Source organism: Drosophila kikkawai, chromosome 2R (genome assembly GCF_030179895.1).
Source record: "Drosophila kikkawai strain 14028-0561.14 chromosome 2R, DkikHiC1v2, whole genome shotgun sequence".
NCBI lineage: Eukaryota > Metazoa > Arthropoda > Insecta > Diptera > Drosophilidae > Drosophila > Drosophila kikkawai.
The window spans coordinates 12,144,638-12,164,648 of record NC_091729.1 but is presented as its reverse complement, the minus strand read 5'-3'; the positions used below and the strand labels follow the sequence as shown (position 1 = coordinate 12,164,648).

Here is a 20,011-nt window from a genome sequence, read left to right as displayed (position 1 = left end):
GTAATTTGGCAAATGGTTTTTTTAGGTTCATTACTAAAAAAGAATTCAAGGGGAATTTAAAATAGTTTTTGCTGCGGCAGGATTTTGTGTAAGGTTTAAATGTTATTTTATAAAATATAGTACATTTTTATAGTAAGTTGTAATAGTTTTGAAAATAAATTGTTCACAGCTTAGAAAATTTCTTTAAATTTTAAAAAGGTATTTATTACATTGTAAAAATATGTTATTTCTAAAAGAACAATGTAAGTTTGATTTCTTTTATTATCTATTTTGTTAGAATTTTAACGATATTTAGGAAGATTCAAGGGTTTACATTAAAAAAAAGGATGGTTCGATGGTTTAATAATTTAAAATGTAATTTTATTTTTTTTTTAATTTATATTACTTACCATATCTAAACCAGTAAACTTAGATAGGTTTCTTAAATTAATCAATTAATAAATATTTCAAATATGAACTCTTACATTTAGCATTGGAATGTTTTTTTTATAATTCAAAATTATTTATATCCTTAATTTCATTTATCTATAATAACCCCAGACTTCCTTTGTCATTTTAAATGCCTTCCTGGACCCTTATTTAACTTTAATATGCTTCTTCCTTTCTGATTGCTCCTTTTGACCGCCATAGCAGATAGCAGTGACAGCTCCTGGTTGACCCAAAGAGCACTCCTAACCCAGTGTCTCGCATTTCGGGACCATCAAGGAGCAAGATATTTATATCTTTTATGGCGATCAACAATCTTCTCTTCTATTGCCACTAAATGACTGCAGCACTGCGAGTTTCCCCTCGTTTTAATTGTCTGGGAAAATGCGTTTTATCGTACATCTTATAAGGAGAAGAAAACGAAGACAAAGTCGAAGGCGCAGCGTAAATTTTAACAGTCTGAACAATTAAAGAAGTGTCCCCTGAGAGCCCTCTTTTTCCCCCGAGTTATGAACGGAAAATACGTTACAAATCCAACGCTTCGGCGACTTGGCTTTTTGGCATCTAGACTCGGCAGCGACTTGGTCAAGTGGATTGTGTGTTGGTAGCATTGTTTTGCTGCTGGTCTTCCCCCTTGTGTTTTTCATTTCATTTTCTCTGTTTATTTTTTTTTCCTGGCCTAAATACGCGCCGCTTTATGCTCAGTGAATAACGTGTGAAACCCGAGGGGTAGCAGAAGGAAGCCAAAGGAAGTGCTGGCTGCAATTTTGATTTGGCCCTGAGGCATTGGCCGATGCAGGTACGAGGGCGCAGACAGTTGGCCACAGGTGAGTGCGTCTGCCGGGTAACTCTGCTAATTGGTGCCTGCAACTGGCAACTGGCAACTGGCAACTGGAGCTGCTCCAGTCCAGGAACTCTAGATCCCCCGAAGATGAAAAATCCCACCGAATGCAATCAAAATATTTACAAACGCAGTGGAGTGTGAGATCTGCCAAGAGAAGTAAAGTTCTCAAAAAACCCAAACCCATTCCCGCGAGGAGGTGTGAAAGGACAAAGCAGAGTTGCTGTCAGAGGGAAATGCAAATGCCGAGGACTTACCTGAATCTCAAGAAGGGGTTTTTCCTCTACACAATGGCAGACAAAATATTTTCAACCATTTTCGAGTGTCTTTTCCAGCACAACAGAGAAGTGACATAGAAGAAGAAACCCAAGGAGATCTTAGATTTATGTATGTAAATGCTCCGTCCGGCGGCACTCAACCCGAGGGGCTGAAAAGTCGAAATTAAGTTGTAATCTTTGTAATTTTTGTCACTCCAAAAGGGGTTGACAGCGGACAGCTGCCTCACTCCTCCAGGTCCCCTACTTTCCTCCCTTTCCCTGCATAAAGCGACACATTTGTTTTGTAAATATTGCGTTTGTAATTAATGCGCGAATATCGAGAAATGCATTTCTCTGAGTTCTACAATCTGTCTTCTAGCCTTTTTTTGTTGCTCTTGGTAAAATTTGCATATGAGCCGCTGCATTGGGCGTCATTTTTCAATTGGGAGTCATTTTTCATTATGACCCAAAGGGTTTGACTATTCAAATTTCATTCAACATAGATTAATGAGTTCAGTATTAGGAGTCTGTGAGTTTGGGAAACTTCACAAGATCTTAGGTCCATTAATGGTGAGAGAAGAGTATCCCCAGATAGGTTACATTAGGGTTTATATTGTGGGTATTTTTTTAAGAATAAACTTTTAATTATTTTATTAGAATGGAAATTTGTATTAAAGCTAAACATTTAAATATTATATTGGTCAAAAGATACAGGAAAGCACTGCTATTTTATGCAAGCTTTGCACTATAATTCCCAAGTCCGAATTTAGCTCAAACTTAAAAAATAAACTAAAAATGGTTTTAAAAATACTAATAAATTTAAATTTAATTGTAGGAAAACACATGTAAAATATGTAATTATATTCAAACTAAAAACCACACAAAAGAAGAATTCCTTTACAACACGAAAACTAACAACTAGGACGTATGTATATATAGCAGTAAATAAGTTGAATTTATTTCTAAACATTCATTTTAAATTATGCTCAGTCAAGTAAACTTCCAATTAAATTTTGATTAATGTGCAAATACGTGTTCATATGCTAAGGAAAATGCACTCACTCCTCTCCAGATTTTCCCAGCCATTTGATCAAGCCATCAACGGGACAAGCTCATTGAGCGATAAATCAACTGAGAACTTTTCACCATTCAATTTGGCACATGCAAAATCATTTTGCAGAAATTTGTAAACATTTTATTACAACACCGGGTGTGCAGGATAGGGGGTCTCAACCCTTTTCGCCAATACTCAACCCCTTTATATTCGGCAGCTACTTAAGATGCAACGACGGACTGCATTCAGGACTCTCTTTGGAAGACAAAGGGATTTTGCAAAACGAACATCAGACAGCAGACAGCAGATGATGTAACCCTTTTCGATGCCACCACCAAGAATATCCAGCGAGGATCGGCTGCTAGTAGCAAAGGTCCTTTGAGTTTGCATATGTAATAAATGGGATACTCGGCGGCGCGTTTATTGCCCATGCATAATCCCATTTACTGTGGCCGCCATTTGAATAATGCCCAGTTAACGCTTTAATGTGCTTAGTCGCTATCTCTGAAGGTGTGCTAAGCAGCACTTCCTGTCTGGGAATCAGGAACTCTTACAAATTTAATGCATTTCTGATACTCCGGCTTAGGCTCCACTGCAACATTTTTTATTGAGCGCCGCGCGCAACGAATCCATCAATTTTATTGCCAGCCAGGAATATTTTTATATGAGATCAGCCCAGGACGACACTTCCTTCTGAAACAAAAGAGAAGCCAGAGCAAAAAAAAACGGAAAGGAATCGTTACAACTGTCGTAAAGTTTCGATGCAGGCAGAGCGCGACTTTAAGCTGCTTATGCGAAGAAAAAAATTCTTATAAAATGTATTATGTGATGGCCGTGCCGAGCTGTTTGCGGTTTATCCTTTCAGCAATAAAAGTATCCGATTACGGAATGCACTGGGAACCAGCTACCTCCCAGCCACGCTGTCAGCACATAGATCAAATGCTAACAGCCAGCAAAACGCTGCCAAGGCTGTGGCCCAGCTGTGTCTCAGGGTACCCTCGCACGGTCGGTCCTTTTAATTAAAGTTTTAAGCCCTTTAAATGTTGCAGCCTGGATAAAACAAGGCGACAAGGGCAAGTTAAATGCCAGTCAAAGCGCTGACATGATATCCCAGCGCCGTAAACTGACACTGAGTCCGGGTCTCGGGGCTGTGAAACCGAGCTTAGGCAACAGCTGGGCCTGGCGAAAGATGAACTTACCGCTGCTCCGGATGAGCTCAGTTTCTGTACAGAAGTTTCTTCTTTTTTTTTTGTGCAGGAAAAAAGTGTCCATGGGAAGGTTGTATCTATTTTGTAGTTTTATTAAATCAAAGTAGAGCAAGGCGGTAAAAAAGAAAGGGGTACTTTAAGTACAGCAAACCACCTTTGATTTCCAACAAAAAATATTATTTAAAATATAACAAAAATTATATATAAAACCCCAACAAATGTCTAAAATATTCTTTGCTACCTTTGAAATCCTCTTCCGCTTTGCAGGGCCCACGACCTTCTGCACTCTCCAAAAATAATATCGTTGCACTCGGAAGGAAGCTATTGACCCGTGCTAGGGCACTGGAGTGTATCAGTCTGGAAAATCCTCAAGTCACATCCTACTCCTACCCGACTTTAAGGGGCATCGCAGATAAACCCGCTCCTCAAGTGGTTCCCAACCCCTTCGAGAGAGGATTACAAGGGGATCGCCGGGAATTGCATCTGGAGTTACACGAGTGAAATGGCCGGCCAGCTGGGTGACTTATTCAAATACATTTTAAGGCCTAGCCTTTGTCTTTCGGCCTGCCTGCAATCACTCATAATGATTATGGAGGCATTGTCTCTGGTTCCACACCCCTAATGATTCAATTAACAAAACAGCTGAAGCTGACGCTGAAGTTGAATCCGAAGCTGAATCGGAAGCTAAACCCGACACTGACCAGTTGCAGTTATTTATGTGTCATGTGGGAAAAACAAAAGGGTTTGGAAAACTCGGGGCACTGAGAACATTTCCCGATTACAAGGCCCTTTTGTTGTCATAACTCCTTTGGCTTTTGGGCAGGAGGAGGTTTTTCAGGTCCTGCGAGATGAGAGCAGAGCCAGGCAATGGTCAATCTAAAAAAAAACATGGCTGCTGGAAACTCATCTCCCAACTTTTGTGCAGATGCTTTGGCCAGAGAATTTTTTATTAAAAATAAAACTGGCAGTTTTGATGCTGCTAATCGGGGGAAGGGGACGGAATATTCAGGTAAAGGATTTCCGGATTTTCTTACCTAGAATAAAATGAAATAAATGGCCAGAGAATCCTTTGGCTTTATTAAAATGGTCAGTAAAATGAAGTTATGTGCTTTCTCTTTGAAATTTGAGTGGGGTTTTAAGGACATATTTTCATTTGTCTTAAACGTTTTATTAAGGCTGGTATTTTGATTTTCTCAAATCTTAAGCTATGTTAATTTAATAATATAAAAATATATGAATAAATGTAATCGATATATAGACCAGAAACACTTATTTAAACTGCATGTCGTATTTATGTGTAAGTTTCTTTTGTAAATTTCCAGTAAATTATTCTTTAAAGTCCTTAAGAATCCTTTGCAGTTAATTCAAAGCCTATTCCCTTATATTTCTCACTAATTCCCTGTAAATCCTTCAGCAATAAACTGCAAATTTCAAAGCATCTTAATGAAGTCTACATTTCATCTTTGATTTTATGCTTTTACCCTGGCTTTTGATTTGTGTTCAATATTTTACTGGTGTCCATTTCAACATCCCTTCCCATGACAAATTCCCCTTTGTATCCTGCACAAAATCTCCTCAAGAACGGCATTAGAATCCTATTAACTAGCCGCCGCAAATTCAAATATTTTTTCCTGGCAAAGAACAAGCTATATATTCCATAGAAAATTAAGTCGGGCGAGGGTAGCAGCGTCGGGACATTTGTTTGAGCGAATCAATTAGTCACAATGGCCCTAGGACAGGACGCCGGACAATGTCCCTCGACGGCGGCGACACTTTTTGCCAAACTGGGACCTCTGTTGATGTTTCGGGGACATAAGGGCGTTAATTATCGGCCAGACGTTTAATGAATGCACCCGGGGCGAAGCGGAGCTCACGTAATTTAAATTTGCTTAAGGAGATTGCGTGTGTTTTTATGACTCCTGCCGCTGGCTAGTCGCTTAGTTAGAGAGCGCCGCTGAAATATTTCCACCCCCCCAACCAACGTCCACTTTAGTTTCCGCTTCCTGTCCTGGCGATGTCGCATCCTTCGGGCAATTAGCGGGTAGCGATGGCACACAGGAAGTGTCGGACGAGGGGTAGACCATAATTCTCGGACTTACACGAATCTAGGATTTAATTTGGCAGTTCCTTCCAGATATACATCTGTTTGGCCAGGGACGAGGGAGCGATCCTCTCGAATGAAGCAATTTAATATGGCCATAAAGTGCGATTTTGGTATGCCGATCGAATGATTTTATATCACTTTTTGGGCAGCTGTGCCTGGTCCACCGAAAGCCATTATAAAATCGTTTATGGACCTTGGACAATTGATTGATATATGGCCACCGTAGGGATGGATCGATTTATCCTCAAATGTCTCATTTACCCAGGGAAGTTCCACGAGAGTTTCCACGCATCTGCCCTGAGGCCAAAGTATTAGCTTTCACTCGCTTTCATTAGCATATGAATATGGTAAGGGGTTGGGAAAGTATCAAATAACCTGGCTTCCAATTAAACAGACTTTACTTAATTGCAAAAGACATCACAAAAGATAGTTTTGCCTTAAAGATGCAAACATAAAGTCCATGATTGATGCCCTGTCAGCGGGTACATGAAGAAAATTGTGGAAAAAGTGTAGAAAAAATGCACGGAAAAGCGTTGGAATCCTTGTCAAACTAAGTTTTCCAACCAACCACTTTTTTGTGATGTGTGAAAACTCTGTCACAGCTGCCGAGGAAAAACTCTCCGCTGCCCGTATGCAAATCAGTTTAACTGTCGCTTCATGTCGTCCTTGTAGTCCTTGGAGTTGCAATTTGAGTAAGCGAGTGACATAATTCCCGACAGCGTGACCAACTTTGATTGATCTGCCCAGATCATCGGCGAAAGCAACGTCCAAATGCGACAGGCATGGCGAATTCGAATTCGAAAACTGGTACAGGCCCTTCGCTTTCTCCTTTGTTCTGCCTGCAAAAGTGTCAGAATTTCCAAGATCCCTGCGATTGATCACGCAAGTCCTTAACATGATGTAGAGCGTTGCTCTTTGCATAATTTAGTTTGGGTTTACAAGAGTCTTACAAGGGGATTTTAGTGGGAAAGTTATGGGAAAGTTTTAGAGATAGAGAGAGGTCCTTCCTTGGGAGAAAAGAAAGATATTGTTATTAATATTTTTTAAGGGTTTGAAAGGAAGATAATAAGTATGTATCTCTTGAAATTCTGTATAAACGATCCTCTAACTTCTACTACATTCAAATCTATTTATAATTCTCATAATAACAGCTATTAATAATAATATCTCTTAAATTAAACTCATTATACACTCTCTCTAAATTAAGAAAATTTAACTTTTACTCTTATTTCCTAAAAACCCCCTATAATCCCCACAAAGTAGGTCAAAAACCTTATTATCCAAAGGACCTTTTCACCCGCTTTCTCCGCTGAAATGACCCAGAAATACCATTCCGAGCTGATTGGAGGATTATGCAAACAAATGTCATTAGTCAATGGTCCCATATTTGAACTCTGACCACAGAGCGGCGTTAAGTGGACAAAATGCCAGCAGAAAATGTGAAAAAACCATGGCAATTTCTCAGGGAAAACCGCAAGTTGAGACAACCCCTAGACGGAAGAAAGCAGCATCTCTCGAGGGAAATAGTGAAAGGTGAAAATCCGATACCTGGAAGCAAAGATGATGAGGATCTTTGGAATCCCTCTACCTAAGGGAAGTATTTTTCGCAAGTTGCCGTCGCTTACCCAAAAATGGCATAAACAATCTCATTGTGCGCACTAGAGCCAAATGATGTGTGAGATATCAATTGTCACATCGACAATGGAAATTGACAGATCGGTATCTGTACCGTTCGCTCTCCAAGCCCAAAACCCGGGCAGCCCGTAATAAAATTAGAAGTTTATTGATTTGTCTTGACACTTTTGCAGAGGAAATGTGCCTTGTGGATGCGAGGATGAGAATGGAAACTCACGTTTCTGAGACAGATTGATGTCTGCTCAGCGCATTATCAATGGGAGTGGCGGCAGCCTTACCCCTTGCTGATTTCCACCCAGCGGCGCTGGCTACTCCTGTTCCTCCTCCCATTGCCCTATAAAAATTATATGCAATTAAATACAAAGAATTTTTCCGTTGGCTCCTCGTAAAATATTAGACTTTATGGGCCGAGTAAATATTTTGATGGTCGCCAAGAAGAAAATATTAATTTCCCATAGCTGCTGCTGCATTTTTCGCTGACACTGGACAATTGCTTAATGTTCGGATTCTGAGGCGACTGACAAATGAATCAAGGCTTCCTGCTGACCACGCCCTAATGCTGTCTGCCAGTCGCCTTCTGCGTTTTCAAAAAGAGACACCATTAAGATCTTGATGAGTTGCATTTCCCTGACAAAAACTCTTTCATGTTTGTCCTAATTATTATTAATGCATTTTCAAATGGAAATCAAAAAGGGAAAACGCTCAATGATTTGTGCATATTTTAGTTGCTTACGAATCAATAATGTTGGCATGGAAATATTGTATATGCAAGGGAGCTGTGGAACCCTCAAGGGACGTTGACCCGATGTCTCGATCTTCGAGCGCACTTCTCCATTAACCAAATCAAGCGGAGGTGGAGATCTGCGAACATAATTTGAATTGTATTCTCCAGGCAGGACTAAACACTATGTTACAAGAGTAAATGTATTTGTAAGCTTTATTTTGACTGAAAGATTGATCCAAAAGACGCTAAGCGTCAGCATAGATTTTCCCATTATGACAAGGTGAAATCGTATATACCCAGTATTTAAGAGGAGCTGCATAGATAATAAAAATATGTTAAAATCTCCTGCTCACTTGGTTTAAAAGAAAATACTACAAGCTTTCTCGTAGTAGGCCCCGACATTGTGCTTGTAGTACATGACAAGTTGTTCAGTGCGAAAAACTCATTCCAACGTTATAACAAGCTTAGGCAAGGAACAAATCTTTCTGTGAGGAAAAATGAATCGAGAAATGGCACAAGTAAGCATCCAGTGCGGCGGACACCAGGACTCCGTGGTTCAGCTATCCTACAGCAGAAACTGTGAATCGGGCTATTACCTGGCCTCGGCGGGTCTCGATGGCTTGGCAATGCTGCGTCATGGCGACACCGGCCTATGGATCGACACTTTTGACGGACACCAAGGCGAAGTGACGGGAGTGTGCCTGAATGCCGATGCCTCCATCCTGGCCACCTCCAGTGCCGATGAAACCGCTCGAATTTGGAATGCTTTGACTGGGCTCGAATTGAAGAGCTTCACGCAGCCAGGCGAAGTGACCTGTGTCCAGCTAGATGGGGGATCCACTCGCATGGTGACCGGTTGCCGGGGCTCGGAACACTATGTCACCGTTTTCGATGTGGAGGCGTCGGATCAGAACCCTTTGGAAACCTTCTTGGGTCACACGCGTGGCGTTAGGAATGTGATCTTCTGCAGGGACGATCGCGCTCTGCTCACCTCGTCCTATGATCGCACGGTGCGCATGTGGGATCGCCAGAGTGGCCAGGAGACGAATTCGATCGAGCTGCCGCATCATGCCAAGTCGCTGGAGCTTCATCCAGATGGCAAGACAGTCACCTTGGCGTATGGCAGCAGCCTGGTTTTTCTGGACGTTGATAAGTTCGAGGTGTTGCAACACCGCAAGATGGGCTTCAAGGTGGCTGGAGCCACACTGCATCCCTCCAAGGACAGATTCATATGCGCCACCAGGAATGGAGACATTTACAAGTACGAATACTCCACCACCGAGCTGCAGGACATCTATAGCCTAATGGGAGTATGCTGTGTGGCCTATAGTCCGGATGGAAAGATGTGCGCGAGTTCCTCGGCCACCGGACAGATCACCCTTTGGGAGCAAAAAAACCCAAGCGATGTCAGTCATGAGCCCTACTAACACTAACCTTTGCGTTATCTCGACTTGTAATGATCTCTGTCTGAAATGATTTTATATGCTGTTTATTGTCAATATACAGATTCAACTGTTTACAATTTTTCAACAGATAACGACTTTTTCCTGGAATCGGATAATAATTCACTGACCGGGTGATTTATAATCCGCTTAGTAGCTTAATTAGTTTCGCTAGCTAGAAGGGCTTTCAGTAGCTTTAAATCGGGACTGACAGCATGAACTTCTCGGTCTTGATCTCTAGTATTCTCTTCCTGGTTCAGTCGGTAAAGCCACAGTTTTCCACAAATGAAGCAGAGAGTTGGATCTGGAATGAGCTGAGGCAAGACCATTGCGGAACGGTCTTATCGATAATGGAACCCACTATGCACCTGTTTATGGGCATCAACGGCCATAAGACTCGGGTCATGACTCGTCCCTGGGTGGCGCTTCTTTTCCTGCCCGACGATATGGAAAACTGTCGGTGCGGAGGCAGCCTCATCACAAAACGTATTGGAGATAAATAGTCTTTAAAGGACTTTGTAAGTTTTTACATGATTTTCTCTTTTTTCAGGCTTTGTCTTGACCGCTGCTCACTGCCTGGTCATGTGTCCTCGAAAAAATGAGTGAGTACATTTCCTGTTTCAAATAAATTAAGTTTATAATATAAACAACATTTATTATGCAATATTTTTTTATAGAATAAAGGTTCGCTTGGGTGAGCACACCTTATCATCATCAAAGGATTGCCTTTTTGGTTTTGGAAGACAGATTTGTTCACCACCAGTTGAGGATTTTGATGTTGAGAAAATCATAATCCACGAGAAATGTTCGCTGTTTAAGCAGATTAATGACATTGCCCTTTTGCAACTGAGTCAGAATGTGATAACCCAAGGTAGGTTTAGTATTCTAAATGAAACAATATATAGCTTTTATTTTGCAGTTCACATTCGTCCGATTTGCCTGCCTTTGACAAGCGATCTCCGGATGAAAACTTTTAAATTGGGGCAGTCCTACATTGCCAATGGCTGGGGTACCACGGAACTAGGTGGACTGTCAGATACGCTTTTGGAAATGTCCTTTAGAAACTACCAGTGTCCAAGCCAGTATAATAACAAGAATGTACTGTGCACCAATGGTCGCATTCAGGACACCTGTAAGGGCGACTCGGGCGGTCCTTTGACGTCGAAGAGTATCTTCTTTGGCTCTGAGCGCTACGTGCAATTCGGTATTATTAGCCATGGTAACTGGGCTTGCGGCCAAGGAGCTGGAGCCTTCTTTACCACAGTTTCTCCCTATATGCCTTGGATAATCCAGAAACTAGCTATTCATTTGATGCAAGACCCCAATGAGCAGATGCTTTTGTTTAAGAACTACGTGATGCCCATAATCAGGGGTTAATTATATTTATAAATATATTGAAATGTCTTTTTTCTGGGAACTAAATTTTATAACTTGAAATATGTTGAAATAATTTTGTTTTTTACTGTCGTAGAGTCTTTGTTTCTCTCTTTATAAAAACAGATTAATTACTTATTTAACAATATATTTTTTTCCATTTCTTTGAGCGTTGCTCTTCGTCTCTGCTTGCGATAAGCAATGTTTTGATAAGCTTTCATTTGCTTTCCATTTGTGCTTGGACAATGAACGGTTTGCTTGTCATTTTTGCTGGGTTTATTTTTTACCAAATAACCCCGATTCGAGCTGAAATTCCAACTTTAACTCCCAGAGAAAACATTGTCTATCAGAAACTAAAAAAACTGGACTGCGGAACCTTATCAAATGCCATTCCAGTCCAAAGACTGCGTCATCGGGTCACGAATGGCCGAAGGGTCTCCCTGATGTCCCAGCCTTGGATGGCGCTGCTCTTTATTCCAGGTGATATGGATGCTTGTCGCTGTGGAGGCACTCTTATTTCGGAAAGTATGTATTTTATGTGCTCTAGATCAATTTTAAATTTCTTTTTAAATTCTTTAAAGGATTTGTTTTAACTGCTGCCCACTGCATTAAACTGTGTAATAACTCAAACGCGTAAGTTCTATAATGTCAGTAATACTTATTCCAAGTCTTATAAAAACTGATTCTGGAACAGATTAAGAGTACGACTGGGAGAGCACAATATAACATCCAGTGAAGACTGCATTTCGGCGGATCAAAAACAGTTGTGTGCTCCGCCTGTGGAAGACTTTGAAATCGATCAGACTGTAATTCACGAAAGATTTTCACCTTTTTACCATGGCTATGACATTGCCCTGCTGAGATTGAGCCAAGGGGTAGTCTTCAAAGGTAAGTAAAATAAATAAGAATATTAATTTGATAATAAGTAACCATTTTATCTTCAGATCACATCCGACCCATTTGCCTTCCACTGACAGCGGAACTTCTGGAGTATACCACAGTCCTGGGGCAATCCTACTTGGCAATGGGCTGGGGACAAACCGAGGAGCTCCGCCTTGCCGATACCCTGATGGAGGTCTATGTTAATACGGAGCAGTGCTCTGCGGATACCCATGAATCGTTTTTGTGCACCAACGGTGACATTCAGGACACTTGCAAAGGCGACTCTGGTGGGCCGCTAGCCTGGCAGAGTTTGTATTTTGGCTCAGCAAGACGTCAGGTGCAATTTGGAATCACTAGCTGGGGCAGTTGGCCCTGTGGGCGAGGTCTAAAGGCCTACTACACAAATGTAACCACCTTTATGTTTTGGATAATCGAAAAGCTTGCGGAGTTTCCCAATTTGTAAATGAGGTTGTAAAAAATCCATTTTAGAATATATTATGTGTTTGAGCATATTACTAAAGCCAATTACTTAAGCATCACTCCCAGTTAGCCGAGAAGACTTGACTTAGTCAGAGGATCAACTGTACCCGGCTGTGATTCTAATTCACGTTGTGTCTGCTGGCTGTCCACGGTTGGAGTGGGAAAAGGGTCTAATAAAATTGTCTTGTGATCGAAAACCCCAAGGTAACCGGCAATCTACCTGCCGTACCTACAGACATGTCCCCCTCTCCTTTCCAACCTGTTTTGTGGATGATTTTGGGAAAGGATTTTGGTTATTTCTGTCTTCGTTGAACGATCACCGCCGCTGATTGCATCGCTGCTTTATGGCGTTTCTCACCCGATGCAGTCATAAATGCGTTTTTATTATTATTTGACTTTGGTCGGGGTCCCCTGGGTCCATTATGCGCCGAATATGTATCCAAAACTGAGTTCCCTCCAATTTCATTTTTTTTGGGGTAGTTCGCCGGCAGAGATAGCAAAATCAAATACCAACAGCAACGAAAAGATACATGTGCAGCAGCTCTCTGAGTGATCTGCCCTGCTTCCCTGACCTAAGATACGCTGAGATTTGACAACTTCTTGACTCCAAGCGTCTGTTTGTTTATCTTTCTTTGGGTTTGCTGTCCTCAAATGGTTTTCCATAAATATTTATAATTTCTTTAGCTGATAAAACGAGTTCCTCGCACCACGCTGGGCCAACGTATTTTCCGAAACACGTTTTCCACGCGTTTACCAGGAACAGAGGAACCTTTTCACACAACCTTCTCTCGTGTGTGTTTGTCCGCCGAGACTGCTGACTGTTCCAATAAAGTTGAGTTGTCATGCTAGTCAGGACAAGTGGCTATCTTTTGATTGATGAATCCAATGGGAAGTAGCACGGTAGCTGCAGGATCAGCCAAGGATTAGCTTCAACGGTAGCCAGTCTAAATATTTGCATACTTGCCCCGGCTATTTGCAATCCACTTTCAAGAAATCCATCAATAACATCTCGATCTGACCGCAATTTGTCCGAGCAAAAGATTTAAGATAAGTAAAAGTCATTTATAAATGTCCTGGGCAGAGTTTTCGTAATATTAATGATTGGTCATTTGCCAGGGAGAAATGCTTTGTAACACTTGGAGTATGAGTTTGAGATCGCCTGGCCTGTTTCTGTTTTGATAGGGATCACTGTGATTACGGTTGGTTTGTAAGATATATTTATAAATGGGTTTCCTGCTTAGGAGATCCTCTGACGGTTAAAATGAAGGGGTTCGGCCTGGCAAGAGATATTAGGATAATTAATGCCTGAATCACAGCTCAAACTATTATTCATTATAATATAATTTTCTATAAATTAAAAAGCGATTACCTGGATCCTAAGTCATATAAAATCAAAACCAGTTAGAGGGTAAATTTTAAACAAAAGTGTTTCCTTTTTATAGTAAGATTCCATTAATTTCTTGTATTTTCTTCTTCAGCTCTTATTTAGGGATACTCGAATATTACTCATTATTTCATAGCGATGCCCACCCACTGTAAGTTGTGGCCGAACCCTTGAAATATCCTTAAACATAGCACACCTGCCTAGCAAATTTTACGAAATTGCGGTCACAGTTCCGTGAGCTGAACAGTTTTTATGGTAATTTCCTTACGGAACCGAGAATTTTGAAATACATATCTTATACGGCCATTTCGGGCGTTACTTAGCCGCTTGGTCATGCTCGCTGAACATTTGCACCCCCACCCGGAACACGTGGCAGCATATCGAGCTTAGTTCTTGGTTCCTACAGACCCTATGGTTCCTGTGGTGTTCATAGACATAGAGTGGGATATCTTGGACCTCCTCCTGGGGTGGAATGTAGGCAGTGTGCTGAGGCGATAAGGAGCGTTGCATTCCAAATGAGTGTAACGTATATTTTATACAAGACCAGAGTTTTTCAATAGATACCGAGATAGATAGTGTTTTACAGACCGCGACCTTCGAAACGCTGATGATGTTTGTCCAAGGCCTTATCGGCTTAGTGTGGGATATTGTTAAGTGCATATTAGACGTATAAAGATAAGATCCGATTCCAACCAGCATTAGTGTATCCAATCAACTGAATACCTTGAGTATTTCATCTAATGCCCGCACGTTCCACGACAATCCTTTCAGATCTCGGCCCTTATAAACGGGGACACTTGAGAACTGCTCCTGAAGTGTTTTCCACCTCTTTGCAACGCCTCCTTTCCGTGTGTTGACACAACCCATATATACCAGGATATCCTGCTTGGGAGGAAATTACTTAAAGGGATCACGAACCCTTTCCCCCTTCGAATAACTCCTTTTCTTGAGTTGTTTATGTTTTCAGGCATGACTGCAACCGACGGAACGCCAGCAGAATTCTCAAATTTGTTAAAAAGTGTGTAAATTCACGTCGCTTTTCCTTTGGCGACGAGGAGGGTGTGTCCCATAAACAGAAAACCGAACCACAAGGGATCAGGATCGGAGCGGCTCGGATGGGATCTATAGATGATGCTGCCTAATCGAACGATCGTCTGCCTTTTTTTGGGGTGACTGCACTCGGTTTTTTCCTTGTTTTTTTCTCGGTTTCTGTGTGGAAAAGCCAATAGGTTTTCCCATTATTTCGTCGAGTGCAAAGGGACAAAGCAAATGATGTCTTTAGTCCCCGAAATCTGACTTCCAAGGTTTTGTTCCTTTTCTTTTCTTTAAGGCTTTAATTGGATTTGTGCAAACAATATAAATCTCGTTTTATTGCTTCTGGTAGTGTAATTTAATTTTTTACGATTTTGCACACAAATAGCAGGGGAAATTCGGAAAATACAGCATGAAATGGCAAAAAACTTTGGAAATAAAATTGTGAGGCATAACGGAAATTTTAAAATATCATCTCCATGGCAACTCTATGAGGAAATTCGGATAGAACTTGGCTTTCTGAACCAATGCCCCACATTGCAAGCGATTTTCCCCTTGGCAACGGGAGGAAAGTGAAAAGAAACCGTGCCCCAAATCCCAAAACCCCTTTCTGCCACGCCCCTTGGACAGCAACAAATCCAGTTTGAAGCCAAACAAACCGAAGCCAAAACATTTTTTTATTTTATCAACTCATCGCGTTCAAAAGTACAGCTCCACCGATGCAGCAACAACAAACAGAAGAACACGGACACGAGGAAGGAAAGGGAGAAATAGAGAAAGAGAGAGCGATAGGGAATGAGACAGGGAGCAATGAAGTTTTGAGCTAAAGCCGACGATTTGATGCACTTAAGCTGGCGGCAAGCTGTATATTTTTCTTGATACCGGGATTAATTAATTCATATTTCTGCAGTTATGATTGGAGACAAAACTAAGTATTGCATATTTGTCGAGTTTTACATTTCTTTAAAATCAATGATATTGCTTTATAAAAATCAGCATATGAATCCTAGGAAGTGCATTGCCCTTTCGTTAGGCTCAAGTCTTACGAAGCAGTCCAGCCTATACTGCCTTCTCTTTCACTCTCTCTACCTCGCCCCATCGTGGTGCTTCTTCCTCTCCGATCGGTTTTTGAATTCGAGGGTTGCTGCACAGAGAGCGCGAACGGCTCTCCGCTTCGAGCTGGCAACGTCGCGCGGTGGTTGTTTGACGTTTGCTTTTGATCCGTCTCTTCGCTGGCTGTTTATTCTGTCGTTATTATTCGTTTCTCGGAGTTCGTCCAGAGAGGTTCGCCCCGATCGGTAGCACTATAACCACTAGCCCAGCGCGCTGTGCGCTAACACAAAATAGTCAATAAACGCAGTTACTACAACGCCAAAGTTGTACAAATAAATAAAACACAAATAGTGCGGCCAGAAGGCAATAGCTAACTCACAGTACCCAGTGCTCGCTCGAAAGAGACACTACGTCACTCGTAACCATAGTTTTGTGAGTGCAGTGCTGCTATCTGTGCAAACGACTAAAACGACTAAACCCGAAACCAAGTGCTAAGAAACAAGTACTTTTGTTTATAATTATTTCATAAACAATTGCTGTGTGAAATTTCACTTTTAAATTGGGAAAACGCAAAAGAGGCTGCCACACAAAACGCACACAAACGCAGCCTCGCTCTCCCACTGACACGCACACAAACACACTCGCGTGGAGACTGTGATTCGTCGTTGTTGGAGACTCTCACTATTACGCTCTCCCACTCTTTGGGGCAGCGAGAAAACAAAGTTTTGGCGCCAAAACTTTGACAGTTCGCTTTGGCGTGAGATTCGCAAACAAGTGGCCAAAAAGCGCAGGCGAGAAAACTGCGTCCCAAAACAGAGAGTGCAAAACGAATACAGTCGACATGGTCAGTGCACGCGTTCTGAACCCAGTGATGCTGAGTGAGTTCTGCAAGATGAGCAGCAGTCCGGCGGTGAGCCGCAATCTCCCATGCGGCCGGCAGTTGAATCGCATTAAACGCGACCTCTTCGGCAGCTCCAAGTCCACGGAGGGCGCAGCCAACAAAACGTGAGTTTCCCTGCACAATTCGGAGTTGTTATCCAATCCTAACCCCTAATCTCTGTTGCAGGCCCTTTAATGCCGAACTGGAGCGCCACCAGGAGATGGCCACGCAGAAGTGGGGCTTTGACTTCCGCGCCGGATGCCCTTTGGCAGAAAAATCCTCCTTCATCTGGGAGCGCGTCAGCTTCCAGGAGTCCAGCTTTGCGCCGGAGATGTACACCCTCACCCGTGCCGCCCACGTCCGTCCCGAGAGCAGTCCCAGCGACATGGACGTGCGGATGAACGAGCGTTCCGAGCGGGAGAACTTTGGCACCCATCTGGCCAACTCCTCGCTGGAGTCCAACACTGACAACGATTCCTGCTACGACTCACAGGATGAGTCGCTCGTGTCGCGGTTCACCTCCAGCCTGAGCAGTAATGTGGCCAGCAGCAGCACGTCCTCGATAGTCCTGCGCAAGCGGCAGCCAAAAATCACAGGTGAGTTTCACCCGGGGGTTGCTATACATTTAAATACATATATGGCTTGATCAGCCGAGCTTGACGGTTCCCAGGGTCAGGCTTGATTGCACTCCTCCGATAGCCGTTATAAATTGGTTTCCCATGGGCTTCAGTACTTTTCGCGATCCAGTTTTGTTTATTTCCGGTTCCCAAGGTTTATTTTATTTTAATTTAGCGGGGGAGTGGTAGGTGGTGGTTTAACTAAAATTTGTAGGATGGGTTTTTGGTTTGGGGATTCAATTTACAGTCTAAAAGCTAAATATGTTCATTGTGTTTGCAGTATTATTTAAAATGTTGTGGTAATATTACTACATCAAAGAAATATCGACAGCAAATTGGTTTCCCATATTGTGGCTACTCCCTACTCCCTCTTTCCATTCACTGAATAGGAACTTTTAGTTGGGGGCGTTTCTTCGTGGAACTTAAACCTAAATTACAGCAATTAGCGAATGCTTTGTGGGAGATTTATTTTCCTTTTAAAAAGGTTGGGAACTCCAAAGCTGAGTGCAGCTGTGTTTCGGAAACGTTTCTGATCTGATCCTGAGCTAAGCGGGGGTTGAATTCCATTTTAGATCGATCGCATGCGGGTTAGCTGGGCTGCATCTATAAATGCCAACAGCTGTGACTCCGCTTTGTCTATGGCCTGACCTCATTATGAGCAACGAAAAACGCACAGCGGATGAAGGAGAGAGGGGTCTGGGGATCGGCTTTCAATGCACCACCATCCAGAGTCCGTGGCCTTATCAAACCTCCCTTTGATTGCTTTGTACTCCGCTGTTTTTTCGTTGGTATATATACGTATGCCAGTCGCACATACTGCATGTGTAATTATAATCATAAAAAGTGTCTGTTCGGGGCATTATAAATGCACCCGCATTGGGTGGCCAGTTGGGAGAAGAAGCCCTTGAAGCCCCGACTTGCTAAAGCTTGGATGTACTTTTTTGTTACTTTGGCCAGTAAGCTAGAGAGCGTGTAATTTATGCAGCTATGCACCACCACCACCACTCTTGCTTTCACTTGGCTACCTGAGCAGAGAAAAAACCAAACTAAATAAACCGGCTGAAGACCGACTGTCTGGCTGCCGTCTGGCATTTATTTGCTACCCCTGAATGGACCCTCCTCTGCAGCTACCCTCTTTAGGGAACTGCTGCCGGCCACGTGCCACAATCTGGAAATCTACCCGAGACCGAAATCAAAATGTGCAAAAACAGGCGGCGCCTGCTGTTTCTCTGGGATCAATGACATGGGACAGAGCAGGCCGGAAGAGGAAGTGCAGCAGCTGACTTTTTGATTTACCAATAACACGTAATTATAACCAAGCTTTTCTCTGATTTGTCTTGCAGAATTCATGAAGGAGCGCAAGCGTCTCGCCCAGGCTCCCAAGAAACTGTCGTCGCCCGTAAAACGCCTGCGCACCAGCTCACCTACCACGTCGGGCTCCAGTTCGAGCGGCAGCGCAGGATTCGGCCTAGGAGCGCATTTCGGTGCGATGCTAAAGCGTCCGCGTCACAACTGAAGAGCAGCGGGGCAAACGAATTGCAATTTGTAATTTTATTTGATTTTTTTACAAGTCACTGCGATTGTGTAGTATTTTCTAATTTTTTTTATAATTACGAACTCTTTTATATGCAGTGCAAGGGCGACAGTTGCGAATATTAATCGTTAGTCTTCAACTACTCGTAACCAGTAATTAGTTGTAAGCCAGCACCAGTAAGCTCGAGCTAAATGAAACTTTTTAGATTTCTCTAGTGAGAAATGCCATAAACTAAGTGATTAGTTCTTAACAAAAACAACAACAACAACCACAACCAACTATTGAACTAGAAGAGAGGAAGAGACCGCAAGCTAAATGGAATTAGTCTTAACTATCTTGAAGCCAACCGAAATGTAACCTTTATAACGATGAAATACTTTACCTTAACTTTACATAACTTTGTTAAATCCCAGCGAAATTTCCCCCAGTAACTTTTGCTTGTGAATTTTGCCTGGAGAACAACAAAACTCATCCCTGCTCTGCTTTGGGAGTTTACCAGAGGTCAGAGCAGAGCAGAATTGAATTTTGTCCTGCATTTTGCACGGGTGCTAAAGCGAGGCCCCAATGAGAGCTGTGTATTTTGCAGCTCATTGCCGCCTTGCTTTTGCCACCTGCGACTAACATTGTCCTTAATTAGACCAGTGGAAAAGAAGAATAACTTTGAATTAGTTTTGTCAATTTCTGCACGTTTGAACGTCATTTATATATTTATTTATGTATGCCGCCAAATGCACACGAATTGTCGCGCTCTCATTTCCTAACAAATGGGGTAAAAATGTCTTTTATGATTTGCTACGACCGATCTCTGGGCAAATTATGAAAACACTTTTGCCTGAAAACTATCATGTACAAATACTAGATTATTATAGTTATACACATAGGCAGAGCCTATATCCCTTTACAACACTTATACAAAGCATCTATTTGTAAGTAAGGCCTAACTAAGAACAAAATCCAAAGTATTCTCCTAATATTTATATGTATAGAGATATTCTATGTATTATTAAGGCATCCACACGCAACTCATACACTTCAATAAACAAAACGAAAAAAAAAAACAGAAAAACGAAACACAAAGCGCATT

General features: G+C 42.2%; 4 protein-coding genes across 4 annotated transcripts; all 4 read left to right on the top strand.

Moving 5' to 3' along the window:
* The first annotated feature begins 8,656 nt into the window (after nt 1-8,656).
* On the top strand, nt 8,657-9,750 carry LOC108078051 (serine-threonine kinase receptor-associated protein). The gene has a single exon (XM_017171614.3). It carries the CDS (start codon nt 8,747-8,749, stop codon nt 9,674-9,676), a length of 930 nt encoding a protein of 309 aa, XP_017027103.1. The 5' UTR covers nt 8,657-8,746; the 3' UTR covers nt 9,677-9,750.
* Nucleotides 9,751-9,910: 160 nt separating this feature from the next.
* Nucleotides 9,911-11,094, top strand: LOC108077928 (serine protease grass-like). The gene is made up of 4 exons (XM_017171468.2): nt 9,911-10,177; nt 10,242-10,293; nt 10,369-10,562; nt 10,611-11,094. The coding sequence occupies exons 1-4, from the start codon at nt 10,042-10,044 to the stop codon at nt 11,066-11,068; spliced, it is 840 nt and encodes a 279-aa protein (XP_017026957.2). The 5' UTR covers nt 9,911-10,041; the 3' UTR covers nt 11,069-11,094.
* Nucleotides 11,095-11,304: 210 nt separating this feature from the next.
* Nucleotides 11,305-12,410, top strand: LOC108077931 (serine protease grass-like). The gene is made up of 4 exons (XM_017171469.2): nt 11,305-11,590; nt 11,647-11,698; nt 11,760-11,953; nt 12,010-12,410. Exons 1-4 carry the CDS (start codon nt 11,311-11,313, stop codon nt 12,408-12,410), a joined length of 927 nt encoding a protein of 308 aa, XP_017026958.1. The 5' UTR covers nt 11,305-11,310.
* A 3,695-nt stretch (nt 12,411-16,105) lies between these two features.
* On the top strand, nt 16,106-20,004 carry dap (cyclin-dependent kinase inhibitor dacapo). Its single transcript, XM_017172017.3, has 3 exons — nt 16,106-16,901; nt 16,963-17,372; nt 18,737-20,004. The coding sequence occupies exons 1-3, from the start codon at nt 16,738-16,740 to the stop codon at nt 18,907-18,909; spliced, it is 747 nt and encodes a 248-aa protein (XP_017027506.1). The 5' UTR covers nt 16,106-16,737; the 3' UTR covers nt 18,910-20,004.
* The last annotated feature ends 7 nt before the right edge of the window (nt 20,005-20,011 follow it).